This window comes from Vipera ursinii (genome assembly GCF_947247035.1).
Source record: "Vipera ursinii genome assembly, chromosome: 3".
Classification (NCBI taxonomy): Eukaryota; Metazoa; Chordata; class Lepidosauria; order Squamata; family Viperidae; genus Vipera; species Vipera ursinii.
This window is the reverse complement of record NC_139516.1, coordinates 147,113,307-147,140,196: the sequence shown is the minus strand read 5'-3', so window position 1 is coordinate 147,140,196 and position 26,890 is coordinate 147,113,307. Positions and strand designations below refer to the sequence as shown.

At 39.8% G+C, this 26,890-nt stretch overlaps 2 protein-coding genes across 5 annotated transcripts in view; both read left to right on the top strand.

The window, feature by feature from the left end:
- The window catches only part of CAP2 (cyclase associated actin cytoskeleton regulatory protein 2), a 39,784-nt gene extending 29,711 nt beyond the window's left edge, over positions 1–10,073 (top strand). For all 3 annotated transcript variants that reach the window (XM_083360666.1, XM_083360668.1, XM_083360667.1), the window contains exons 9-13: positions 1,574–1,743; positions 3,980–4,103; positions 4,479–4,561; positions 4,954–5,094; positions 8,232–10,073. In XM_083360666.1, the coding sequence (XP_083216792.1) occupies positions 1,574–1,743; positions 3,980–4,103; positions 4,479–4,561; positions 4,954–5,094; positions 8,232–8,315 (602 nt within the window). In that variant the 3' untranslated portion in view covers positions 8,316–10,073. The remainder of the gene's footprint in view (positions 1–1,573; positions 1,744–3,979; positions 4,104–4,478; positions 4,562–4,953; positions 5,095–8,231) is intronic.
- A 4,271-nt stretch (positions 10,074–14,344) lies between these two features.
- Positions 14,345–25,637, top strand: FAM8A1 (family with sequence similarity 8 member A1). Of its 2 annotated transcripts, none has more exons than XM_083360699.1 (5): positions 14,345–14,903; positions 18,854–18,974; positions 21,546–21,669; positions 23,035–23,174; positions 24,512–25,637. In XM_083360699.1, the coding sequence occupies exons 1-5, from the start codon at positions 14,474–14,476 to the stop codon at positions 24,654–24,656; spliced, it is 960 nt and encodes a 319-aa protein (XP_083216825.1). In that variant the 5' UTR covers positions 14,345–14,473; the 3' UTR covers positions 24,657–25,637. The 2 variants fall into 2 exon arrangements, with proteins under 2 accessions (XP_083216825.1, XP_083216826.1); XM_083360700.1 differs by lacking the exon at positions 24,512–25,637 and adding an exon at positions 23,303–23,348 and having other exon boundaries at positions 23,035–23,160.
- Positions 25,638–26,890: the final 1,253 nt, after the last annotated feature.

Sequence of the window (26,890 nt, the reverse complement as noted above, 5' to 3'; positions counted from 1 at the left end):
AAAATGATAGGATGGAATTAGAAGGTTGAACACTAGAGGAAATAGAAGGAACTAAAGATTATAACTAAAGGATAAGAACAATTAAATTTGACACTGGAATAAAATATTTTTAACATTTTTTAACATTCGACATATTCTTGAACAAAGGACCAGAAATTAATGTTGAGAGTTTTGCTCATTAAGCAAGGTGCATATGTGATTGCCTCATTTAACAACCACAATCCCTGGTCTCCATGTAGCAGTCATTAAGCAAATGTGTGGGTTGGTTTGTGGAGCACAGGTGGTTAGTGGGGCATGGAATGCCAAAATCAAAGTTCTAATCACCCCTTTGCTGTTTATTTCAAAAGAAAAAAAAATTAAAATCCAAACTGTATTTGGTTTTGTACTGTATTTTATTTAATACAGTTGAATTGTGTTGTATTTTTTAAAAAAAATCACTAAGGGTTGGAGGAAACTCACTTGTTTTCAAAATTCTTGAATCAAGCATACCTAATAGCTGAAAAGCAGTTAATAAACAATTTCTGAAAGTGATTAGAAAAAGGAAGCATGTGAACTCAGTACCCTTAAAGGCACTGCTGCTCCCTTGTCTCCCAGAGTTTAAGCCTGCTGGAGACTGCTGCCTTGCAACCTGCTCATAAAGGAACAAGTGTTTGGGGCACTTGTGGGCAATCTCAAGTCCTTTCCTTGTCCAGAGAGGAATTATGAATAGCTGATCTACTCACTGGTTCTTTATTCTGCCGGTTTTTTATTCTTCACTTTTAATTGAGCCTTCTCTAGTTCACCATTTTTCCCTTAGAAGTCTACATTCATGTTTTATTTCTGGGACATATTGCAAGCCCATTTTGAATTTATTGTCCTATTTTAATTACTACAACCACATTTATAGTTGTTTGGACATGGGTTCAGTTGTACATCACATACTGCCAATACTTGGGATTTACTGAGATGTAAATGCTCACATTTGTGCTTGAGAACAGTCAGATCAATAAGAGTATTAATTGGGACCTGCCCAGAGTTGATTAAAAGATGGGCAGCTATATAATTTTTAAAAAATAAATAAATTGGCAGCAGTGTAGAGGACAGTCAGGTCAGTAAGAGCACTGAAAAATAAATATCTCAGGTTGGGACAAAGAAGCTATGGTCCTCCAGTTGTTAGCATCTTCCAACAGCTTTGGGCAATAACATGAAGGGTGCTGGGAGATGAAAACATCTGGAGAGCCGGTCTCATGATTCTGGTTTAGACAGACATATGCTTTGCCTTCATATCAGCGAAACATATTGCTATCAACTAGAAACTAACATTTAAAGGCTGAGAGTACGTCTTGCATCATGAATTATCCCAGGAGACTGTTGCTTAAGGTTACTCCTTACTTTCTGAGAAACCTTAAGCTCTGCCATATTTTTAAATTTGACAATAAAACCAAATGAATTTTCTACAAATGTATTCAAATATATGCTAATTTGTCCCATGCAGTACATGAATAATACTTTGCTTATCATATATTCACAAAGCAAAGCTTATAAGTAAAAAAAAAACTTTAAAAATTATACTACTGCTTATGATTTTTTGTAGGGCTTCGACATGTCTCTGATGACCAGAAGACCCATAAAAATCCCGGTCTGCGTGCTCAAGGAGTACCGATTCAATCTCCTACCAAAACCTATACTTTTGAGTCTCCCAAAACACCTCCTCAAAAGAGTTACTCTCCTGTGTTAGAACTTGAAGGCAAGAAATGGAGAGTGGTAAGTTCAACTCACTTTTAGGTAACCTGGAAATTATCTTACAATTGATTGTAAGTGACTTGTCCATTGAATTGTTCCCCAGGCATTGTGTGCTTGATTTTTTGTAATAGGATTAACAGTTTTATGTCCTAAGAATTTTAAATAAGCAACTGAAACATATATTGGATTCAGCAGGTGGCAACATCTAACTAGCCTTGTTTGGGCTGAGAAGCTAAGCAGGGCTAGGACTGGTTAATACTCAGTGGCGTAGCGTGGGGGGTGCAGGGGGGGCCGGCCGCACCGGGCGCAACATCTGGGGGGGCGCGCTCGCACTGAGCTGCTCAGGGAGCCCCAAGGGCTGCACAGAGTTGGCTTGGCTCCGCTCTCGAGCTGCTCTTTCTTGCAAAGCGAAATGAGTCCGGCAGGTGAGATGGGCGGCCACATAAACTGAATAAAATAAATAGAAGCGGCCAACTCTCTGCCCAGGCTCAGGCCAACCGCAAGCGCCCCGCAGGCGCCCTGGCAGGTTTGGCCGAGCGAAGATGGACCCGCTGGCCGGCCGGCCTAGCTTCGTGCGCATGCGTGGCTTTATTTAGCGGGGCTCACGTGCGAGCTTGAATGCAGCGGCTCTTGCAGGTCGGAGCCCCTCCCAGCCGCCCTCGAGAGGGACCCGGAAGCATCCCGCATGCGCGCGACTCTTCTTGGAAAGTCTACGCCGCTGCGGGGTGCGTCTTTTCAGCAGTGCCGTGACATCACCGCCCGCCCGCCCCTCTATTTCCGCTTCCGGTTGCCTTGCCCCGGGTGCTGACAACCCACGCTACGCCACTGTTAATACTTGGATGAGCAATCACCAAGAAATAGCAGGGCCGTAATTTAGATTGGAAAATGTGCCAATCATATAGTAAATCTACTTTATATTTATTGTGAGACTTTGATTAAATTGTTACCAGGTAAGAAATAAGACATTTCCATATTTAAACAGATTGCATTCTGGGTGAACGAGAATGAGATTATTCGTTTTACATTTGCTAATAAAGGAAAAACAATGAATAGTTACAACTCATTCTATTCTTCCTTATCAATCCTTTAATAATAATAATAATATAGTTATGGCCGGAGATCCTAGTCTTTACTATGATGAAGGCTGAGACCTTCATCAGCTTCCCTCAGGATAAGCCTACAGAATTGATCTCATCTGGTGTGAGAGAGAGCCCTGTAAATACTGGTACTCAAATCTTCTTGGCTTTTATGGGTTACCAAAACATGGGCGTGATGCTGTATTTCTCAACTACTGTAATTTCCAAATTCTCTTGAAGAGCAGGATCCTATTTCTTATCCTAAGAAATTTACAAAAAGGAGAAGAAAAGAATGATGCTGGATTTAGGAAATTCAGCCCAAAATTCAATGTTTGCTTGTATCATAAGGGAAAAAGTGATGACATTAACTAAATTTCATTTCCAATATAAGTTGTTTCCTCACCTAAGGCCAAATGTTCAAGATAGAATGCTCTTGACAAACACTATAATTTAGTTATTTTGCTCTCAGGGACTGCTAAGGGTTAAGATTGGTCATTAAAGTGATAGCAACCGTAGGGTGGAAACATATTACTAAACTGAGATTTTGCTACCGAATTTTAACTGTGTCCTGGAAGTATTGTGAGATCTGTAGTATGCATCTTGCAGGAAGGATATGAAGCAAATAGGTAATAGATTCATTCTTCTATGCTCTATTGTACATAAAGATATTTAACTTGTATTGTACTGATTTCCATTTTGAACCATATTTCTTTTTTAATACGTGTTATGTATTGCTGTTATATTTTTTTCATTCCACCTCTTTATATGTACAGTAACTCAAGGCAGTAAACATTCCTAATACTCCTGCCTTCTTTTTCCCCACAATCCTGTGATGTGGGTTGGGCTGATAGAGAACATCTGGCCCAAAGTCACCCAGCGACTTTCATATCAATGGTGGGACTAGAATTCACAGTCTCCTGGTTTCTAGACCAGCACCCTAACAACTATACCAAAATGTCTCAAACATAAATAGTGTTATGTCCTAACAATATTTACTGCTAAATTGGGAAATTAATAAAACAATTGTAGAATATAATTGCACGTTATGTTTTCTCTTCTACATCACCTGCCTTTAGTCTCTTTAAACAGTAGAGATTGAGAGGAAAGTGCAAATACTACTTTCTCTTTAGCGGTAACAGCTAATATAAGATCAATTAAACTTTTTTTTTTAAATAATGCAGGAGTACCAGGTGGACAAGAATGACCTCTTAATTTCAGATACTGAACTCAAGCAAGTAGCTTACATCTTCAAATGCAGTAAATCTACGTTACAGATAAAAGGAAAAGTTAATTCCATTACTATTGGTAAGTTTACTTCTAGGACAAGACTAAAGTTGAAATATTGTCCATATTTATCTTGAGCAAATCTTATGGTGCACAGCAGACCTTAATTCCAAATAAAGATGTTTAGGAATGCACCACCCATTACAGTCTTCTAGGCAAGCATTCGTTTATTCTTCCAAATAAACAAGCATAGTGTAACACTGTTCAATTCTGCAAGGGGTTTATAGCCGAATATAAGGTTTTAATATAGTTTTGTTGATATCTATAGGGATAACCATATAAATAAAGCTATTCACAGATATTTGCAAGAGGTGGCAAATAAATGCCTTCTCATATGAAAACAATATACCGTAACTGTAAAAACTCTCTATATGACCCTTTTCTTTTTTTTTCTAGACAACTGTAAAAAGTTTGGCCTTGTATTTGACAATGTTGTTGGTATTGTTGAAGTAATAAATTCCAAGGACATTCAGATACAGGTAAACCCATCCTCATATAACACTAGTATGGGAAAACAAATCCAAAACAGAAAAAAGGACTATTCAGTTTTAAGATCTATCTCCCCATCTTTATGAAATTGGTATTTTGAGTGGTAGAGATAAATTAAGGAAACTGGATAAAGGGTAAGAGCCCCCCACTTTAGCTGAGCTTGGACTGCAATCAATCACTGCCTTATTAAAAACATTGCTTTTAGTTAGTTGTATCCCATAGTTCAAAGAATTTCTCTCATGTTACAGAATGTCCTGTTTTTTCTCTTCTGAGGCAGATTAAAATAATTACACACAGGCCAGTATGAGCTTTAGAATTAGGGAATAGCCTCTTGGGGAGATAAAAAATTATTTAGTTTTGATTTCTGATTTTACGATCTTAGGTACTTGGGAAAGTGCCAACCATTTCAGTGAACAAAACTGAAGGCTGTCATATATACCTCAGTGAGGAATCATTAGATTGTGAGATTGTGAGTGCTAAGTCATCTGAAATGAACATCCTGATACCATTGGATGGCGATTATGTAAGTACCACATTTTGGTCTGATACAAAACACTGAAGCATACACTGAATCCTTTAGTGTATCACTGATATTTATTTTGTCTTGAAAAAGCTTTTTGGAACACTTAGTCCTTAGAAATTTGGTTTGTATGACCACAAATACCTTCAAAAAGCTTTTGTGTTGTTGTTGTTATTAGATTTATCTTTTATTAATTTTATAAATAACTCAAAATGGCAAACATACTTAATACTTCCTCCTCCTCCTATTTTCCCAGTCATTCAGTCAGCTTTCACGCCTAACGCAGAACTCACGAGTCTTCTGGTTTCTAGGCTGATACCTTGACCACAAGATCAAAATCTTTTCACTAGACCAAATTTGCTTGCTAGTTTACTGTGGATGTGTTAATGTTTATATTTATGATGGATATTTTATTATTTTACACCGCTATATATACCATGGACATTTTCAGTGCTCTCAGCAGTCATGAATCAAAATGAAATTGGCAGCATGCATATTTGGTAAATAAATAAAATGAAGCATTTCCCTAAAAGTCTTTAATATGGGATTTAACTCTTCTAATCCTGTTAAGCTTGTATGACAAAGTGATTTATATATGATATGCTTAACAGAGAAAGCAGTTAACATATACTAACGTTGGCTAAGTGTTTGGGTCAAGGAATGTAGACAAATTATTTAGCTCCACAGGATCTTGGATTTGTTGGCCGACAAAATAACTGATTCAGTCAGTGCTGCTTACTAAACAACTATTGGACGTGATGGTTAATTCATTCCTCAGCCTTGTATGACAGAAACTAAGGTCAAGAAAGTCCAATAACTCTTACTGTAGTTATTTTGGTTTTCATCCCTATATATTCACAAGGGAGGGGTGGGAAAGAGACATAAATTGGGGTGGGTGGTTATTCATTATGCTATGGCAGAATTATTTCTTTGTTATTTTTCACTCTTCTAAAAGGAGGAAGAAGGAAAACTGCTAGCTTCCCTGATTGTTTTGCAACTGCTGGAAGACCCTAACAGGGCTTCTAGAGAACCAAATAGGAGTTTTTCAGTTATGTCTTGATGGTTATTTGCCTCTTTCAAAATCAATGTGTACTGTATTAGTTGCTAGAAAGCAATTATTACAGGAGGGCTGTTGCCCTCTAGTGAATGTCCTGAATCCGTCAGGTTGGATGTTGTGTGTCATAGTTTTTTTTCCCTTACGTTCTTGCTGTGAAATTAGATAAAGCAGTACCTGCACATGCTGGATACATAAGTGACCCACTTCTTTTTCAACTGCTGTATTGAGCAATATACATAGAACTTATCCTAGCAACCTTTTTTAAATCAGTGTACCCTGTTTTATGCATTTGCACATTGAAACAACTGATGATGTTTACGATTGCACGGTGCAGAAATATGTACCCAGAGCAAAGTATATATGGAATTCCCAAATTAACTGTCATGTCGTATGAATGCAGAGAACTTAAGGGGATGGAAACATCTGCAGAAAGGTTAAAACATTGCATAATGTAGATGACAAAAGACAAAGAAATGATAAACCTGAGCAGTTCTGGGCCATGGTGCTCAACCTCATTCATATGCAGTAGCATACAGAAGTGAAATTCTTACAAAATCAAGAGGTAACCATTAGAAAGTGGTACATAAAGTGTGAAGAAACTATACAATTTTTGACCCAGTATCTCTGGAGCTAATGTATTTAGCAATATATTCTGTGTATTATTACATGATCGATCACAGCATAATAATAATTAATAATAATAATAATAATAATAATAATAATAATAATAATAAACCTTTATTGTCAAAGTACAACATGTGTAAATTGAGATTAGCTGAGCCTCCCCCAGTGCTCTCTACCCCCAACACACAGTGACAACAAACCCTCCATCCCACCACACCATGTGAACCAACTACACCACACACCGGCCTCCCAAGTCAATTCTGCATAAGATTATGTCCCATTTAAAAGCCTAACAGCCCATGGATAAAAGCTATTTTTCAGCCTGTTGGTACAGCTGGCTATATTCCTATATCTCCTACCGGATGGTAGGAGAGTAAAGAGATACCGTCCAGGGTGTGAGTCATCCCTGAGAATCTTCCTCACTCTTCCAAGGCAACGAGCCCTGGCGATGTCATCCAGTGGTGTCAGGGAACAGCCCACAATGTCTTGTGCTGTGCTCACTACCCTCTGTAATACTTACCTGTCTGCAGCTGTCAGACCAGCATACCAAACCACAATACCATACGAGAGGACGCTCTCTATAGTAGACCGGTAAAAGAGGGTCATTAGCTGTTGTTCTACCCTGTTCTTCCGCAAGACCCTAAGAAATTAATGAAGTAATCACCTCAATGTAAAACACTTTTGGGGGCAGCTCTCTGTTGGAAGTCCCATCTTGTGGATCAGCTTATTCCTGGAAATGAGAACAGCTCTCTCCCCTTTAATATACTAGAAATTAGGAAAAAAAATACCTGGTTGTTCTGCAGAGCCCTTTAGAACTGAGGAGTTGAAAATTGTGGGTATGCTGATTTTAGGATGCATATTAAAATGTTGAAATTGAATTTGTATTGTTGCTATTGTTGTTACATAATGTGACAGCAATCTTGTATTATGGGATGTGTAAGCTACCTGTATTTGCTAGATTGAAGTAGCATAAAACTAGCAGTATAAATAACTACTTTCTGCAGGTGTGTACCCTGTGTTGAAGAGCTGTGTAGGTCATATAATCTTATCTAGGGCAGGGGTAGGCAACCTTGGCTCTTTTATGACTCGTGGACTTCCAACTCCCAGAATTGCTGAGCCAGCCATGCTGGCTCAGGAATTCTGGGAGTTGAAGTCCACGAGTCATAAAAGAGCAAAGGTTGCCTACCCCTGATCTAGGCCTCTTAAACTAGCTTGCTGCCACAGATATGGTACACCCCTTCTATCTGAGATTATCGTCCTCTTCTACCAAGTGCTCAGCTTTGGGAGGGACACACATGGAGCAGCGAGGGAGGAAGGTGACGCCTGCCTAGCCAGCCAGATCAGCCGAATCAACCCTGGCGATCAATGGGGTGACAGATGTTGCAGCCAGATCGCCCTAATAGCCAATATGGTAAAAGAAGTTTTCCATCCTGATATTGTCCATCTTGCCTCCTTACAGAAAGAATTTCCTGTTCCTGAACAGTTTAAGACATCATGGGATGGATCCAAGTTGGTTACTGACCCTACAGAAATTGTGGGCTAGTTTCCATAGGCTGACCATGTGCTCCAAAGAAATTCTGCCAGAAGGAAGTAGCACCATGAAGAACAAAAAAGTAGCACTAGTTTGCACCATGGGTGTCTCTGCAGGGGTTATCTGGGGCAAATGATTACACATGCACGATGATATTACCATGCAAATACTACAGACTACCTGCTTGTGTCAGAAGATAGGATGCAAGTATATTATTGAAGCATTTGCATGATGTCACTATGCGTGTGATTTCTTGACATTACTGCAGTTTGCTGTTGATTGCAATAGTTTATATTGCAGTTAATAGATTTTTAAGAAGCTATTCTGTGGCCTAAAATCAGTTGCTTTACATACAGTATTTTTTTCACACGGAGGTAATTGTTGGAGGAAAAGATATATACAATGAAATGCATAATTATATTTCAAGAAAACATGGCAATCTGCAATGATTACACATGCTTGGAAATCATTTTATTCAATCTGTACACTTTTTGTAAGTAACCTGACATTTTCTAAAATATCTACAATTTGCCTTTATTTGCAAATAATATACTCACGGTATCATATGAATGTATAAAGATGTTAGCATTAAGCCAATGGCTGTTTCATACAGTAAGCCAAATTAATCATCATGCATATTTTGTAATATTTCAGTGCATTCCTTTTAATGATGGGGGGGGGGCAAAAAAACCAATACGTTAAAATATTTTACTTCATGGAATTGAGATCATGTACTATATATAGCTGGATCTCAAGAAATCTGCAGTTTTGAATGCTTTTAGAAGTACCAACTCTATGGAGAATATTTGCTAATGGAAAAGAAAGCAAGCCAGATGTTTTAATTATATTCCAGTTATATGCTTCCATTATCTATCTCCTATTTTTTTTAGTATTCTGGAGGCTGACAGTGGAGCACCTGCTAGGGCTCTATCACATGCAGTACTATGGAGTAGTTCACACTGATCTCCACTTTAAAATAAATACCCAAACTCTAGTGACATCAAATGTTCCAATTCTCTGTTCTTGGCTATTTATTATTATTATGGCTGGTCACAAAGTCAGCCAGTTGTTTCAGTTAGATTTAGCATTTTTATACACCTTTAGAATCCTTCCCAAGGACCTAGGATAAACAGATACTGTTTGATAATGTTAGAGGTATCATCGCAGGAGGTAACTGTTTCAAGTAAAGCTGCCTTTTTATAATTGACTGATAGTAATTTTGTCAATGCTGATGGTGTTCAAGAGGTGTTCCAGATGTTTGGGGATTGCACCCAAGGAGTCTTATTACTATTGGTACTGTTTTTGCTTTCTTTTGCCAGTAGTTTTATTTATTATTTGTAACCACTGCTTAAAAAGCTATTGACCTGTTTACTGAACTTTTAACTTTGATCACCTATATTTCAGCTTACCTCGGGGTCCCATCTCCAGAAACTGTTAGGGTTTTCTTTCAAAATTTTAGGATTGTTATTCCAAAATGTAATATTAATCTTTGCTGAATTTCATGTGACTATCTCCTGCCATGAGACCTTTCAATAAATAGTAACAAATTTATAAAACAACCTGTGAAAGCAAGGGATTCTGCAGTAAATAAATAAATATAAATTCAAATTCAGCAGCTTCTAATTTAAAAAAAAAGTATTAGAGATTTAATTTTGTTCAAAGAAGTAGGTGGAGTTGTACATCTGTTTTTATTTCTATTTGTAAAATTTGCATGCAAATCTTTGAAAAGTCTTTTTTCCCATAACTTCTGAACTCAAACTGAAGAAATTGTATTTTAGGGATATATGGAAAAGCTAGCAGAAGTGGCAAATAGTTTGATGTGCTAGTCTACAAACATTTTAAAGTTTTTTTAGTCCACTATTTTATTTATTTATTTATTCCTGCTCTAGTCCTGCTATATTGCCTCATCATGGTATTTCTGGAGGTTGTGAATGAAGAACACAAGCATTGTATGCCAAATATATATATATAATCCTACCATGTTCCAGAACACTAAGGTTGTCCCAGCTGCCCAGCTAAAGCAAGCAAATACCTGTATTGGGCAGCAGTGATATAGGAAGATTCTAGAGGTGGATGATGACTTTAGTGACAATGGCAAAAGCATTTCATACTGTGTAAGAGAAAGTACAGTAAATCAATTGTTATTTAACCAAGAAAGCCATACAAATAGATAATATACAGCTAGTCCTCAACACAGAACCATTTGTTCAGCAACCATAAGAAGTTATGACAGCACTGAACAAATGGTTACAACCAGTCTTCAGAGTTTGGGCTGTCCCAGCACCCACCTAATCATGTGATTGTGATTGGACAATTGGCAAGTAGTTTGCACTTATAACCAGTTGTAGTGTCCTATGACCACCACTTGCAACCTTTCTTGCCAGCTTCCCCTAAAAGTCAGTGAAGAAGCCAGAAGGGAAGATCCTACGTTGCTGGGCTAAGTCTCGCATGCACAGCTTCCCAGCCACTCTGTGCTCATGCCATGCTGGCTATTCATATACCCCTGCACATCCACGGTGTGGATCACCACACACCATTATTGAATCTCTTTGACCCACACCACACCGCTGTTGACCCTTCTTGCCTATGTCTCTTATGCTCCCAACCCAACCTGCACTTCTGCACCACCCTCGTTTACACACACACACTCCCCCACACCCCTACTGCTCCATTCTCCACTCGGCTGCAACTGCTTACCTGCCTGTGGGCTGGGTACTTGCAACTTCCTGCCAGCTTCCCCACTTGGTTGTGGGATGCTGGCAGAAAGTTGCCTTGCCTAACCACTGAGAGATTCAGTTAATGACAACCACGACTGCAGGGATTGCCAACGCTAAATGAAGTGGTTGCATTTTATGATGGAAATTCCAGTCTCAATTGTTTTGTTTTTTAATTCCATTTATATCCCGCCCTTCTCTGAAGACTCAGGGCAGCTTACAAGCTTAGCAGTAGCCTTCATTCTATGTATATGCCTGCTTATTAGGGCTTTCACACACACCCCAAGCGGCATTATTACAAAGTCGCAACTCATGGAGTACCAATAAAGTGATGGATGATACAATGCTGGTGATCAGCTAAAGTTGAAAACCCTCAATATGCTACTGAAGAAAAGCCGAGGATCTTTCAGAGTATCAATGGTAATTAAGAGTAAAACCACCAGAACATCTGATTGCTGATGGTGCTATGCAGGGGGGAAAATGGAAAATCGCAAGGATAGAATTTCTGTATGGGAAAGTGCAACACAGTGAAAGATGAAATGAAACTACTCCATTTTTGACATCTTAGGCAATAGGGAATCGGAATATACTAGGACTGTCCATTGTTAGCAGATCATACCATGTATTTACTACTCAGGACACAAGAAACAAGGAATAGTATTCTTTTTATATTCAGGAAGGATACAGCAAAGACAATACTTTAAAAGTACAACCAATGACCAATTAGTATCAATTAGATTGGAACAGGAACAGTCTCTTACTACAATTATCCAAGTTTTGATTAAAGAAAAAACAATGTCTACATTTTTGGTTGACTGGAAAACCTTTATAGATTTTTACATAAAATGGGGAAAATATACTTAGGATTTTGGGTTTCAATGATTAGAAAAAACCTGGATAATAGAAAAAGGGTGAACTATGTTTTTATAATCATAGATTAAACAATTAATTTGTAATCATACTTGGATTTGCTGCAAAAGAAATCTGAAGTTTCCTTTTTTTCTTCTTTCTGCACTTTTTATCTTTTCCTTTTTTCTATTTTTTTCCCTTTTATTGGTTTGTATTAGTTTGACCAAAGACATTTGTGAGTAGCTTAATAGATATCACTTCAGTGGGAAAGTAACAGCGTTCCGTGCGCCCTTGGCGTACAGGCCTGCTGGCCACATGAACTCAAAAAATGTCTTTGATCAAGGCAGGCTCCCTCAGCCAAGAAGTAAATGTGAGCACCGTACCCTAGAGTTGGACACAACTGGGTAGGGCACCGTTTACCTTTTTTATATATATGGATATCATCAGATGAAATATACAGAACTGAACTGGACAACAAAGTGGAGGTGATGTTGAAACAGCATACATATCCAAGACAATTTAAATTTTTGCACCAAACCAATTTGTGTAAGGGTTTTCCAATTGCTCTTGAAATCACAAAGTATAGCATAAATACACCCACATCCTTGAAAGGGAAATAAAAAAGCAAATATACCTGCCTTTTATTCCTCAATAAGTACTGATTTATGAGCCTGTTTATACACCACCTTATGTGAAAACTAAATTTGGAATAAAGTCTAAGCAAAGCCACTGACATTAGGTAGCCAGCAGATGGCAGAAAGATACTGAAATGAAAATAAACCACCTCTGGTTAAGAGAAGAATGCTATCCAGAAAACTGTACTAGTTCTGTATTAAAATATATGCTAAATTACAAAAGGGTTACTTGCTAAACTGACATGTCTATCCCCTGAAAATTCATTTGAACTTTAAATTTCAAATAGTTAACAAGAAACAAGCTAATTCTTTGATTGTTAACTGTGTACGACTCTCAGTTACCTATGTGAGATGGACAGCCTAATTGTTAGAAACAAAGCCGGTGACAGAGAGAAGTTCTGTGTGTGCACGGGCACGTGCATTAAAAAGGATTTTCAATTGGTTTTTTTTGCTGTCCCACAACTACTTTTCCTGGTGCTCTCTGAGATGTAAAACATAAGGCAGCCTGAAACCTCACCAGTTCATTAGATAATCCAGGGTGGTTTCAGCTCTAAAACGCAATTTCTGAGGCTCACGCAACCGCTGCCCAGAAGCTGCTGCCTGGAATCCTGTTTGGCTCTCAGTTCCTGCTTCTCTGCCAGCTTTTATAGCTGACATCCTTATTTTGCAAGGGGGGGGGGCTCTCCAAACTACAGGTAGTCCTTGATTGATGACCACAATTGACCCCCACATTTCTGTTGTTAAGTGAGATGTTTGTTAGGTGAGTTTTAACACATTTTACAACCTTTTTTGCCACAGCTGTTAAGTAAATCACTGCAGTTGTGAAGTCAGTAACCCGGTTGTTAAGTGAATCTGACTTTCCCAGGGCTTTTTTTCTCATAGAACGCTCAGAACGGAGTTCCGGCACCTTTTTTGGATGGAGCCTTGTAGGGTAGGCATGGTGGGTTGTATGACATGTGTGAGTTCCGGCACCTTTTTCTTTTACAAAAAAAGCACTGGACTTTACTTGTCAGGTCACAAAAGGTGTCCACATGACCTTTGGACACAGCAGCAGTCATAAATATGAACCAGTCCTCAAGTATCTGAATTTTGATCACGTGATTGCAGGGATGCTGCAAAGGTCGTAAGTTAACTGTGGAAAGAGCAGTCTTAAGTCACATTTTTTTCAGAGCTATTGTAACTGATCGGTCACTAAACAAACTGTAGTACGTCGAGGACTAACTGTAGTCAATCTACAAGACTTCAACTCCCAGAATTCCCCAGCCAGCATGTTTTTTTGAAGACCCCTAATTCATCAGCAACGATGCCAACTCTAGTCCAGGTTCTACGCACGTCGAAACCGACCGAACGCAACGTTACGTAAAAGGCCCGCCCAAGAATTGTTTCCCGCTCATCCGAGCGAGGATTTCGTCACGGCGGCGGTCGAGTGTAACACAACCCGCCCTCCACCCACCCCGCCCGCCCGCCGTCTGGGTCGACAACGCCTCTTGCTATCAGTCACACCCGACTGAGAATCTTGAGCAAATAAACCGCTCGTAAACACCTCACCACCACCGCCCTTCTCCTTCAGATAGCGCAGGGGTAGGCAACCTTGGCTCTTTTATGACTCGTGGACTTCAACTCCCAGAATTCCTGAGCCAGCGCAGCTGGCTCAGGAATTCTGGGAGTTGAAGTCCACGAGTCATAAAAGAGCCAAGGTTGCCTACTCCTGAGATAGCGGCTGGGGAGGGGAGAGGAGGGGGCTTGTCCCGGAAAGACACCGGCCAAGATGGCTCAGGCTCTTCGCCTGCCCACGCCGCCAGTGACGTTCGCGTTGGCGGGGAGGAGAGAGCCCGTGCCAGCCGCCCGTCTCTCCTCCGCCTCGGAGCGAGAGAGCCAAGGCAATTTGCTGACGGGCTTGCGCTTGCGCTTGCGCAGTGCAGAAGGCAAGGTCTGCCACAAGCACGGGCGGGGGAGGCTTTCGGGACGGGCCATGGCAGAGGCGCCGAAGGGTGGTGATGATGATGGCGGCGGCGGGAGCGGCTCCCGGGCCCAAGAAGAAGAGGCGATCAGCGCGGGGGAATACTCCAGGCGCGTGCATCAATGGCTCTGGGACTCGTACTGCGCTTATCTCAGCTGGCAGAGCGGCCTGGCCGCGCTCATGGCCGGAGCCGCCAACGCAGCGGCTTCGGCCCCGCCGCCCGGCGCCTATTTCTACAGCAGCGGCGGCAGCAGCAGCAGCAGCCCCTGCTACCACCTCCTGGCCACCTCCGCTGCCCCCGAGGCCGGCTCCGCTCCGGCCCGCACGACCCCGGCTTGGCCACTGCCCGCAGTTCGACACGGGCCCCCGGCCCAGCGCCCCGCTCCTCCCACCGTTTCTGCCCCCGCCGGCGGTTCCCGACGGGAGCCGGGCCGACCTGCAGGTGAGTCGTTCTTCCAAAGCAGGGGTCGGCAACCTCGGCTCTTTTATGACTCGTGGACTTCAACTCCCAGAATTCCTGAGCCAGCTATGCTGGCTCAGGAATTCTGGGAGTTGAAGTCCACGAGTCATAAAAGAGCCGAGGTTGCCGACCCCTGTTCCAAAGGAAGAAAGGAAGTGGGGGGGGGTGGGAGTGTCGGAGAAGACTCGGCCGAAGGCGTTGAACGCTTTGGAGAGGATAGAGAGAGGATGGTGCGAAGGTGAGCAGTTCGATGCCCGAGAGATGTTTGGAGCTCATTTCCCTTCACCCTGGTCAGTGTTGGCTAGTGAGCGTGTGAAGACCCATCGGGGAAACACCAGTGACTTCTTAACCTCTCTGGTCAGGGCTGAAGTGGAAGTCTGTGGAAGGCGGAGAGGTGTGTTTACTTACTGCATAATGGGGCGACTCTTTTATGAAAAAGTTTGTGGTGTCATCGAGACTCATTTTACTTTTTGTATGATAAAAGCTTTTGCAGATGAGGATCCACTTGGAATGGAATGGAATAGAATAGAATAGAATAGAATAGAATAGAAGGGAACTTGGAGGTCTTCTAGTCCAGCCCCCTGCTCAAGCAGAAGAACCTATACTACAGGTCTGCAACCCGCGGCTCCGGAGCCGCATGCGGCTCTTTCAGCTGTCTCCTGTGGCTCCCGGTCTTCTGCCATGTGCAGTCAAAAAAAAAAAATTGGGACTAAAAAGTTCAACCAATCAATTCAAATATGCAGGGTAGGTGCATATCTCGCCTTGGCTCCACTCTTCAGTCAAACCCTGTTCTGCGCATGCGTGCATGTAAGCGCATGCACACATTTTTTGCGGCTCCCAGTTTTTCCTTTTGTGAGGGAACCGGTTCCGAGTGGCTCTTTCACTGTTTCAGGTTGCTGACCCCTGACCTATACCATCTCAGACAGTTGAATGTCTAGTCCAAGGGTAGGCAACCTCAGCTCTTTTATGACTCATGGACTTCAACTCCCAGAATTCCTGAGTCAGCATAGCTGTTTCAGGAATTCTGGGAGTTGAAGTCCATGAGTCATAAAAGAGCCGAGGTCACCTACCCCTGGTCTAGTGACTCTAGTCTCTTCTTGAAAATCTCCAGTGATGGAGCGCCCACGATTTCCCGGGGGTAAGCTGTTCCACTGGTTGATTGTCCTCACTGTCAGGAAGTTCCTCCTTAATTCCAGGTTGCTTCTCTCTTTGATCAGTTACCAACTGTTGTTTCTCATCCTTCCATCTGGTGCTTTGGTGAACAATCTGGCCCCCTCTAACTTGTGGCAGCCGTTTAGATCAGGGGTGTCAAACTGTGAGCCCGCAGGCCAGATGCATCATAGTGAAACCACGCCCACCCAATTGCCGGCAATGGAAAAAAAGTCACGATACATCACAACACATGAAGTTGCGAGTTTGACACCCCTGCCTTAGATACTGAAACACTGCTATCATGTCTCTCCTATTTCTTCTTTTCTTTAGACTAGCCAAGCTCAAGTCCCGTAGCCGTGTACGTAACTATGTACAGTAGCTGAGATGTCATAATTTTGGAATGCATAAACCCAGATTGGCATGGAGACAATGTGAACCCATTGAGGTTGGGTGGAAAGAATAATGAAGAATGTATTAGGTCTACAGATGCTACAAGCCCCATTATCATAATGCAGCAGCATTGCTCTTGCCATGTAAGAGATTATGCATAAATCCTGCAGACATAAGGCCGGGTTAAACAGGAAGCAGTCATCCTCTTATTTTAGCCTCTTGCTAAAATCAAATGGCTCTTTTTGTTTGTTTTCTATGGATGTAATGGAAAGGAGGATTTTTTTTAAAAAAAATAGGATTGCTCTTAAACATCTCTCCCTTTTCAGAGGTTGGAAGAGCAGGTTAGTCGCCAATTCACTCTCTTTGACCTTTGATTAACAAAAAGGGCACACCTAAATCATTTCATTCAGCCTTGGTTGGTCGGGTTAAAATTAGTAGAGCCATTCTATAAGTATGTGGTAAACGTGCTTGTGAAGAATGACAGATGAATATAATAAATGAATTATACTCTGTATTGCAGTATGAGTGCGCCCTAAATACAGAACATGAAATACAATACTGCATATGTGCCTATAACTGTACTGATACACTTGCTCCTGCCCTCAGAGCAGCCCCAGCTTTCCATGTCTTGCAGAATTTTCTCAGGAGAAGCTTTTGGTCATGCCCTCTTTCATAAAACAGGGAGGATGCTTGCCACAATGCGCTGTTTTTCAGTTGTTGCTCTGCCCTTGTAGACTTACTCTTTCCTTCATTTCCCATTTCTTCCAACATTCCAGAAACGAATAAAAATAGAACTATTCCAGAGATCGTTTGGTTGAAATGTTTGTTATTGTTAACTTTAATGTATGTCATTATGATCGTTTACAGTGGTTTATTGGCTAGTATTTTTAGTTTGGGTATGACTTGTTTTATTTTTCATCATTTATCCTTGTGGCCTTTTATTAATTTACCATATTTGTGTTTATTGCGGATGCCTGAAATATTACAGAGGTTTTTGTTGTAGATTGTTGTAGTGAGAGTCTGTACTGTATTGATTCAGTGATGTACAAATAGAATAAATAAATGAAATAAAATTACTACTTAAAAGAGACAAAGAATCTTACATGGTAAGAAATTCGCAATGGGAATAGCACAATCTTTGAAAATTGGGTTGAGAACTCTTTTGGGATGGAGCTCTGTTCTTGGAAGGTACATCCGATGAGTTTTGAAAGATTTCTATCCTACTGCTTCAGCCTCTTATTCAGCAGTCTATCTATTCATGACTTGTTTTCCCCACCTAATATCGTTTTTGGTGATCATGAAAGGTTGCAGTGGGAATACCACAATGAAGAAGTCTCCTTCCATCGGTCCAATTATGTGAAACTGGATGCATCGCTCAATTTTGAATTTTTAAAAAATAGCAGAGAAATGAGCAGACTACTTTTTCCTATATCTGTCTCTATCCTGATCTATGACTGTAATGAACAATTAGGTATAATATTAACCTTACCAATTGGACAATGGAGAAGAGCTCTTGGTTTGCTGCTGAGAATGGTGGCGAGGAACTGATACTTACTGAAGTACTTTAATGGGTGGAGCACAGCGGCTTTGTGTGTGGTTCTGCATGCCTGGTAACAGTGTTAGCATTGCTTAACAGTATTAGTAGCAATACCATTGAGATTTGAGTTTTTCATATCTGTGTCTCTGAAATGAGAGATTCCACATTGGTTTCTCTTATCAGTCTCTGGAACAATGGCTTCTTGGTGTAAGGTACGCTGCTACTCTTTTAAAGAGCACGGCTATGGATGAAGTCATCAGTTAACACCAAGAGTCTTCTGGTTCTCTATTTACAGTGATCCAACCCTGGCAAATCCTGGCACACGCCCAACCCACTACACAAGGTCGTCATTAGGGGGAAAATAGGAGGAGAAGGAAGGCATGTTGGATAAGTTTGCTGCCTGGAGTTATTTGTTAAAATAATAAAGGGGGGGGGAATAAAAATTAAAGGAGCCAGATTGACCACGGAGTTAGTAAAGAAAGGTTTATGATGTCTTATGAGAAAGTGCTTGGTATTTTAGGGGGGGGGGCGTAAGTCTGAACATCTTGTCTGACAACAGCATGACACACCAGAATATGGGTAGAGTCCAACCCTTTGTGAAGTCCTTGTGAACATTGCAGCTACCTTTGGAAGGGCAGAATTATATCAAAAGATCTCATAATGATCTGTAGTAAAATGTGTAACCTAATACAAAGCTTTTTCCCCCGATCCTCTTAAGCATGAGTTTATTATATTATCACTTGAAATGTAAATTAGTATGTAAAATTATCTGTGTGTATTAATTATCTGACCTTATATTACAGAGTTTGTTCTATGATATTTAATGCAAAATAAATTATCTGTTTTTGTTCAGGTCGTGAATACATAATCCCATCTTTGGCTCATCGATTTATAGCAGAGATGGTGGATTTCTTTATTCTTTTCTTTATCAAGGCATCAATAGTTTTGAGTATTATGCACTTAAGTGGAATAAAGTAAGTTGCACAGTACATAATGTGTTTAATCGGTTTCATTATATCTGCTGCTTACTATCTTTTTTTATTAAAGAATTTTACAAAAACAAAATTTTACAATATATCCCCAAATCCCTCCCACCCCAAACCCACCCACTTCCCCCCCACTTCCCAGAGCTAAATACAGGATTATAGTTACAATAATCATATTCTAAATAAAAATTATGCATAATATACAGTTAACCAAATTCATAATGCGCTTTAACTCCCTTTTAACATAACTACAAACAATGTACCAATAACAATATCCCACTAAAATCTACTCATAAGCTAAATGGTACTTTTTAGTCCCATATTTGTTTTGAATATAATTTATCCATCACCTCCATACTGAAATATATCTTTCCTGTGAATGATCCTTCAGATAAGCAGAAATCTTAGACATTTCTGCAAGATTCGAAACTTTAAACACCCATTCTTCTACAGTGGGCAAACTATCCTTCTTCCAATATTGTCCCACCAGTAACCGTGCTGCTGTTATCATGTTCAACATCAAGTTAGTTTCTTTAACATCACAATCTACAACAATGCCCAATAAAAACAATTGCGGGAAAACTTTATCTTTCTCTTAAAAATCTTTTGAATGTTCCACCAAATTTTAATCCAAAAAGCTTTTATATTTCTACAAGTCCACCACATGTGAAAATAGGTAGCTTCTAAACTACCACACCTCCAACATTTAGACTGTAAATTAGGATACATGTTGGACAGCTAGCTGCTTACTATCTTATATATTTAATTCTCAGTACAGTAAACTATTCCATTTCAAAGTGCAGGCATGGATCATAACAAATGAGTAGATATTTTCTTCTTTAAAAAAATTAAAGTAAAGGGTATTGTCACGGCAGCTTTAACTATTTGTCTCCTGTGTTCAAACAGGTTGGAATAAAAATTTAAAGTTTTTTAAAATATATTGTATCCATGTTCCTTATCTGTTCTTCTGTTTTGGCCGTCTAGATGTTTTGTTGGGATGGCAATTGCCATGGGTCCATTGATAAACTTCCCCGCTTCTGTACTTTCTCCAAATTTAAATTTTTTTTTTAATTTATTGAGATTTCTATACCGCCCTTCTCCCTAAGGGACTCAGGGCGGTTCACAGGGCATATATAAATAACAATACAAAAATTAAAAAAACAAATCAATGCCCAAGTTAAAACAAGAATGATAAAACAAGCCTATAAAAACCCATATACCCCCATCAGGCCAGACCCGCTAGTTCAAATAAATGGGTCTTCAACCCGCGACGGAAGGATCGGAGGTCTGATGCCGTCCGGAGCTCAACCGGCAGTTGGTTCCATAATGCCGGAGCACCCACAGAGAAGGCCCTCCCCCTGGGGGCCACCAGTCGAAAATACCACAGAAAACATGGAATCCTCTATCTCCTATTTAAGCTGCAAAGGCAAATTAGCAGAACTGTTGTTAATTTCACCCAATCTAAAAAAGACACAGAAAGGCCTAGAGCCCCTTAAAAAGAGAGGTCTTCAGATCATCAGTAAACCTATTAAAAGGAAAAAAAGATCCAGCCAGCATTTCACCAGTTCACCTTAGAGAGGGGAAGAGCCCATAGATCACAGGTGGGAAACTCGATCACGTCACGGAGCTGGGGTGGGCGTGGCCTACGCCTGACGCATCCGGCCTGCGAGTTTGACACCCCTGCCATAGATTTATTTTTCCACTGTGGAAAGGTCCCCTCAGAAGGGAGCAGGCAACCCAGCAGCTCAGGACAAAATAGCCCTGAAGAACTGGTGACAAGAGGGGAAAAGATTTCTGCCACGGCGCACCTTAGACATTTGCCAGCAGGCAAATGAAACAAAGCCGCCACGTTAAGCCGCCACTTCTGCCGGCTAAAATCAGAAAACATTATCTCTAATGCAAATTAAGAAAATATAGGCAAAAGTAAGGAGAAACTTCCTGACTGTTAGAACAGTTAAGCAGTGGAACAACCTGCCTCCAGAAGTGGTGAATGCTCCAACACTGGAAGTTTTTAAGAAGAGACTGGACAGCCATTTGCCTGAAATGGTATAGGGTTTCCTGCCTGAGCAGGGGGTTGGACTAGATGACCTCCAAGGTCCCTTCCAACTACTACTACTACTTCTTCTTCTTCTTCTTCTTCTTCTTCTTATTATTATTATTATTATTATTATTATTATTATTATTATTATTATTATTATTATTATTATTATTATCATTATTATTATTATTATTAATTATTATTATTATACATGTGCTGAGGATGGGTTGAGGAGAGTGTCATATGTTCCTCTCCTCAAGAAACAATTTGTGAGCCATTGTCATGCCAAAGCAAGCAAAATGTATAGAAGAGCCCTCAGATGCCACCTTCTTTGGCAATATGCTTTGCTATTAGTCTTCCAAATTTAAAATACTTATCTTTTGTACCCTGAATTGTACCCTGAAACAAAAAAGTCCACTAAATAAAAATATTTCCATTTACAGTGATATTACCTCTAAGCTATACGTAGAATAGTATTGCTTATTCATAGTATCACTTATTGTATTATACTTTTGATGCAGGGATATCTCAAAGTTTGCTATGCACTACATTATAGAAGAAATCGACGATGAAACTTCCATGGAAGACTTGCAAAAGATGATGATAGTGGCGCTTATCTACAGATTGCTGGTCTGCATCTATGAGGTATACAAGTTTTACTTGAAAAAACAATAGAACATCTATTTTGGAGACTATTTTCTTCAAACTAATTTACGGTAATCAGTGATCCATATGTTTTATGAACTTAATTTTAATTTACTTTTTAGTTAGGTTAGTGAGTTTATATTAACCTCATAAATATTCAGAATATTTATAAGACCTATTGATATCCAATACTGCCCACTGTAAAGAACTAAAATTTCCGTATGACCAAGGATCAGAAACTGCACAAAGCTGTGTAGATAAGAGCAAATTTTATTCACAATGACAGAAAACAGTATCCCTCCCATTATACAGGTATTCCTTAAGCACCATTTGTTCAGCGACCACTCAAGAGTTATGAGGGCACTAAATGAAGGGACTTACAACTGGTACTCAAGTTCAGACCATTGCAATGGCCTCACAATCACATGAACAAAACTCAGGTGCCTTGTACTTGTGACCAGGTGCAGCGCCCCACAGTCATATGACCACCACTTGCAACTTTTCCTGCCCTCTTCCCACAAGCAATGAGGAAGTGTGCAAGGAAGGTCACAAATCTCCTCCCACCTTTCTCTGCTTGCACACACCACGCCCACTTTCCCCCTTCACTGTGCAAACATTCGCACCCTCTTTTTTCTGCCTTCCTGTGTTAACAGACATGCACGCGCACATTCCATACCCTCTTTCCCCATCCTCCCTGCAATCATATGCACCACATGCCCTCTTTCTACGGCCTGTGTGCGATTGCACAAATTTATGCACTCCATGGCCTCTTTCCGTGGCCTTTCTGCTACTACAAACCCCACCACAGCCTCTTTCCCAGCCTCTCTGCGCTTCCATGTACCTCACCCAGTTTCCTTGGCCTCCCTGCAAACAAATGCACCCTGCGCCCTCTTTCCTAGGCTGCTTCATGCTTGCACACATGCCTGCACCTCAGCCTCCCTGCAATCGCTTTTGTCCCACACCCATATTCCCTGTGGCTTTTCTGAGCTCATGCTGTGCCCAAGCACCACCTCCCCAAATCTCTGCTTGCCCTGGCCTGGCCTCCTGGGGCCCTCACGTACCCCTGAAGCAACCCTGATCCTTACCTGAGTCTTCCTCTGCTTCCCATTTGACGACACACATCTTGAATTACGGTGACGTTGGGGACCGCCTGGATTGCCATGTGATGGTGGTAATGTTGCACTTTACGATTGCATGGCAATCTCATTCCCAACTGCAGTCATAACTTGAGAACAACCTAGTCCTCTCTGACATTATTTCAAATGTGTATCATATGTGGTTGATCTGGCCTCAAGACAGCTTCATTAGTGATCTATCACACGTGGTAAAAGATGTAATTTTAGTTATGAGAAATGTTTATTTCAGATTATTTGTATTTGGGGAGCTGGTGGTGCAACACCTGGGAAATTTCTGCTAGGCCTTCGAGTTGTGACATGTGATACATCAGTACTTATAGCACCAAGTCGTGTATTGGTGATTCCATCTTCTAATGTGAGCATAACAACGTAAGTTTTATTTTTGTCACTGCAATATTATACCTACCGGTATATGAATCCTTAGATGTTTTCAGTAATGTTGTATAATCTACACACTGTAAAAATTATTAGATTTACGTAATTTTTATTCCCTAAAGGGACGTGGTCGCTCAGTGGGTTAGGACGCTGAGCTTGTCGATCAGATGGTCGGCAGTTTGGCGGGTCGAATCCCGAGTGCCGCGTAGCAAAGTGAGCGCCTGTTACTCGTCCCAGCTTCTGCCAACCTTGCAGTTTGAAAGCAAGTAGAAAAATAGGGACCACTACAGTGGGAAGGTAACAGCGTTCCGTGCGCCTTTGGCGTCTAGTCATGCCGGCCACATGACCACGGAGATGTCCTTGGACAAACGCTGGCTCTTCAGCTTTGAAACGGAGATGAGCACCGGCCCCTAGAGTTGGAAATGACTAGCACACATGTGCAGGGGAATCTTTACCTTTACCTTTAATTTTTATTCCCTACTTCAGCTTTACATGTAAGGATATTTTACAACCTGACTAAACTCAATGCAGACTTGGAGGTGTTTTTTTTTTAAAGTGAACCAAACTAACAATGCATTGCTGGCAAAAAATTGTATGTAATAAATCTATCTTCAGCCATTTGTGAATTATATAAATAGCTGAATAAATTGGGAACATTAGTTATAGCTCTTCATACGTATTAATCTGAATTATTTGCCCACTGTTGGGGGACATCATATAATGAAGAATAAGTCATGTTTATCTCCCTCAACACATGTTTATATTATTTCATTATATCACATTTCAGCTTCAGCTTTGCTAAGTTGATTCCCAATCATAAGTTATATTTTCAGTAATTCAATTCTACTCCAAGGTTTGCCTAAACAATCAGACTGTTTGTGATTAAGTAATTCAACAGCATGAACATAATTATATAAATCATCTGGAATGCTATATCACAACTTAAGCTATATCATTAACAATCAGTACAAAAATGTTGCTTGACATACTGTCTATGGTATTTGTAAGGAAAGGTTCCATCCAGAAAATTAAGTCTACAGATATATCATTTTAAGAAGATGTATCTTCTTTCATAATGGCAGGAGAATGGTGTTCATTAAGCAAACACTAGAAATTAATGTGTCTGTGCAAAAGTAAAAAATATGATCGCAGAAATGTTGGTTAATTCAAAGTAGAAATGATTCATTAGAAGAGTAGGAATAGAAAAAAAGCATGTTTACCGATGTATTTGTCAATATTTTGAGGATTTTTGTTTTTAACATGTACCTCTCTGTCTACACTCCCCATTTCAGACAACAAATTCTAGAGATTTGTCTGTTTTTTCCTTACAGGTCTACAATACGAGCTTTGATCAAGAATTTCTCTATTGCTTCCTTCTTTCCCGCATTCATTACTCTGTTATTCTTTCAACATAACAGAACAGCATATGATATTGTAGCAGGGACTATTGTAGTAAAGAGGCATAGTCTCAGATGATACTCAAGGACACCTTTATTCCACTGTTCAAATATACTGGAGCCACTCTGCTGGATTGCTGAATCTCACTCAAGAACAGTGCCAATTACAACATTGAGTTTGCTTTCTTCCAGAGGTGCAATATATCTCGGGGACCGGTGCTGAACAGATTTAAGAATATTTGAACAGAGCCAGAACACTCAAAACCTTCAAAAGTCATTGGCGGTTTCAAAGGAATAGTATTTCTCTTATGAGAGGAATGCTAATTCTGTATCAAAAGATAAGATTTATTTTTATGAACAATTGAACCATTGTCATTATTGGAGCAACCAAAGCAATTACAGTGTTTTTGAGATAAATTTACAGAGAACTGTATGCTTCTTGTTTTGGTGGATTTGTAAGTGTTTGCTACTCAAATAGAAGCCTTATCATTAATTGCTCTCACAACCATTGTATTTTAAATACTGAAGAGATTTCTGTACATGTGTTAAATGTCTTGCATGATGTGAGTATCTTGAACAAAACACAGATTCAACATACCAGATATTATGAAGGCAAGTAAAACTAGTATTAATTAACAGGTAAATATTGAGAGCTTTGGCAGTACTGCTGTAGACAACTAAGACAAGTTCAATATAATCCATGCTTTGGATGGTTTATAAATTATTACTCTTTTCCCATCTTTTCCATAAACTTACTTAAACCTTGGGAGTTTTCTATAAAAGCATAGAAAATTTAAAGCTGTATTTTATTGTGTAAAACACTTATTTCAGATGTATTTAACAACAGCCAAACTAAACTTTGAATAAACCAGAGAAAATGTATGCATAACCTTTTGCACCATTTTATAAGAAAATGAGGTTTCTTATTTTAAAATAAATCACGATTGCTAAAGCAATACAAATAGTGTAAAAATGTAAATTGATACTCTTATTTTATTTGCCTGTGTGCCTGGGTCACTTAAATTATACTTACTAAATAAAGCCTATTTATTTTGCATGATTTATTTTTATACATTTATACAAAACAGCTATATTATCAGTTTATTACCTCTGACACATTGATTTAATAGTGATATTCTTTGTTAGTTTTCTGTTCATTGAGGATTGAATAAAGTTATAGGAGAAAAAAGACTACTAAATAGTCCTTGACTTAGAACCATTCATTTAGTGATTGTTCAAAGTTACAATGGCACTAAAAAATCTTATGACTTTTTTTTCACGCTTACAAACATTGCAGCATCCTCAGGGTCAAAATTTGGATGCTTTGCAACTGGCATGCATTTATGATAGTTGCAGTGTCCTAGGGTCATGTGATTACCTTTTGTGACATTGATAAAACAGTCAGTGGGGAAGAGAGATCCACTTAACAACTGTGTTACTAACTTAACAACTGCTGTGATTCCCTGAACTGTTGCAAGAAAGGTCGTAAAATGAAACAAAACTCACTTAACTTTTTTTAGCCACGGAAATGTTGGGTCCCAATTGTCATAAGTTGAGGACTACCTGTAATGCATAAGGAACAATGAGACAAAGTGGCTTTTTAAAAGTGGCTTTTTTACGGTTGTCTTTGGAAAGGAGCGCTTTTACTCTGCATTGAATTTTCCAAGTTCTAATTGAATAAAGTTCAAATGTCAGCAGAAAAATCTGTAGTACAGATTCTTGTATATACGTCTAGAAAATTTCAAATGCCTGAAAATGATAACCTGACAAAGGAAATTTTTTTTCAGGTTTATATATATATATATATATATATCGCCATACATAAATACATACATGTAAGTTTGGGTGCTGCTCGTCCATTTCCCCTTTCACTGTATCCACCCTCCTCCTCTCTCTTTCCTCTTCTCTACTTTCTTTCTCCCTTTCTCCTTTCTTTCTTACTTCCCTCTTCTTCCTCTCCCCTCCTCTTTCCCTCACCACTCCCCTCCCGGTTCTCCCCACTTCTCTTTCCCTCCAACCTTCCTGAAAGTGATAACCTGACAAAGGAAGATTTTTTTTCAGTTATTGTTACAAAACATCAGCAACTTTTTAATTGTTAAGCAAATAATGAATGGAGACTAATTAATCTGTGGCAGTTAGTAGAAACAATTTGCATGTTTTTGTTAAGAAAAATTCTGACTTATTCTGAATTTAAACAAATGGCTGAGGAGTTTATTTGGTCATGAAATGGATTTTTGCTCTGAAATTTTTGCTCTAAAAAATTAAATTAAATTACAAGAGCCTTGGTGGAGCAGTGGGCTAATGCCTCCTTAA

Coding starts and splice junctions, on each gene's coding strand:
- FAM8A1 (XM_083360699.1), top strand. CDS start 14,474: ATGGCAGAGGCGCCGAAGGGTGGTGATGATGATGGCGGCGGCGGGAGC. Junction 18,975..21,545: donor ATGCACTTAAGTGGAATAAA/GTAAGTTGCACA, acceptor CTTTTGATGCAG/GGATATCTCAAAGTTTGCTA. Junction 23,175..24,511: donor TCTAATGTGAGCATAACAAC/GTAAGTTTTATT, acceptor TTTTCCTTACAG/GTCTACAATACGAGCTTTGA.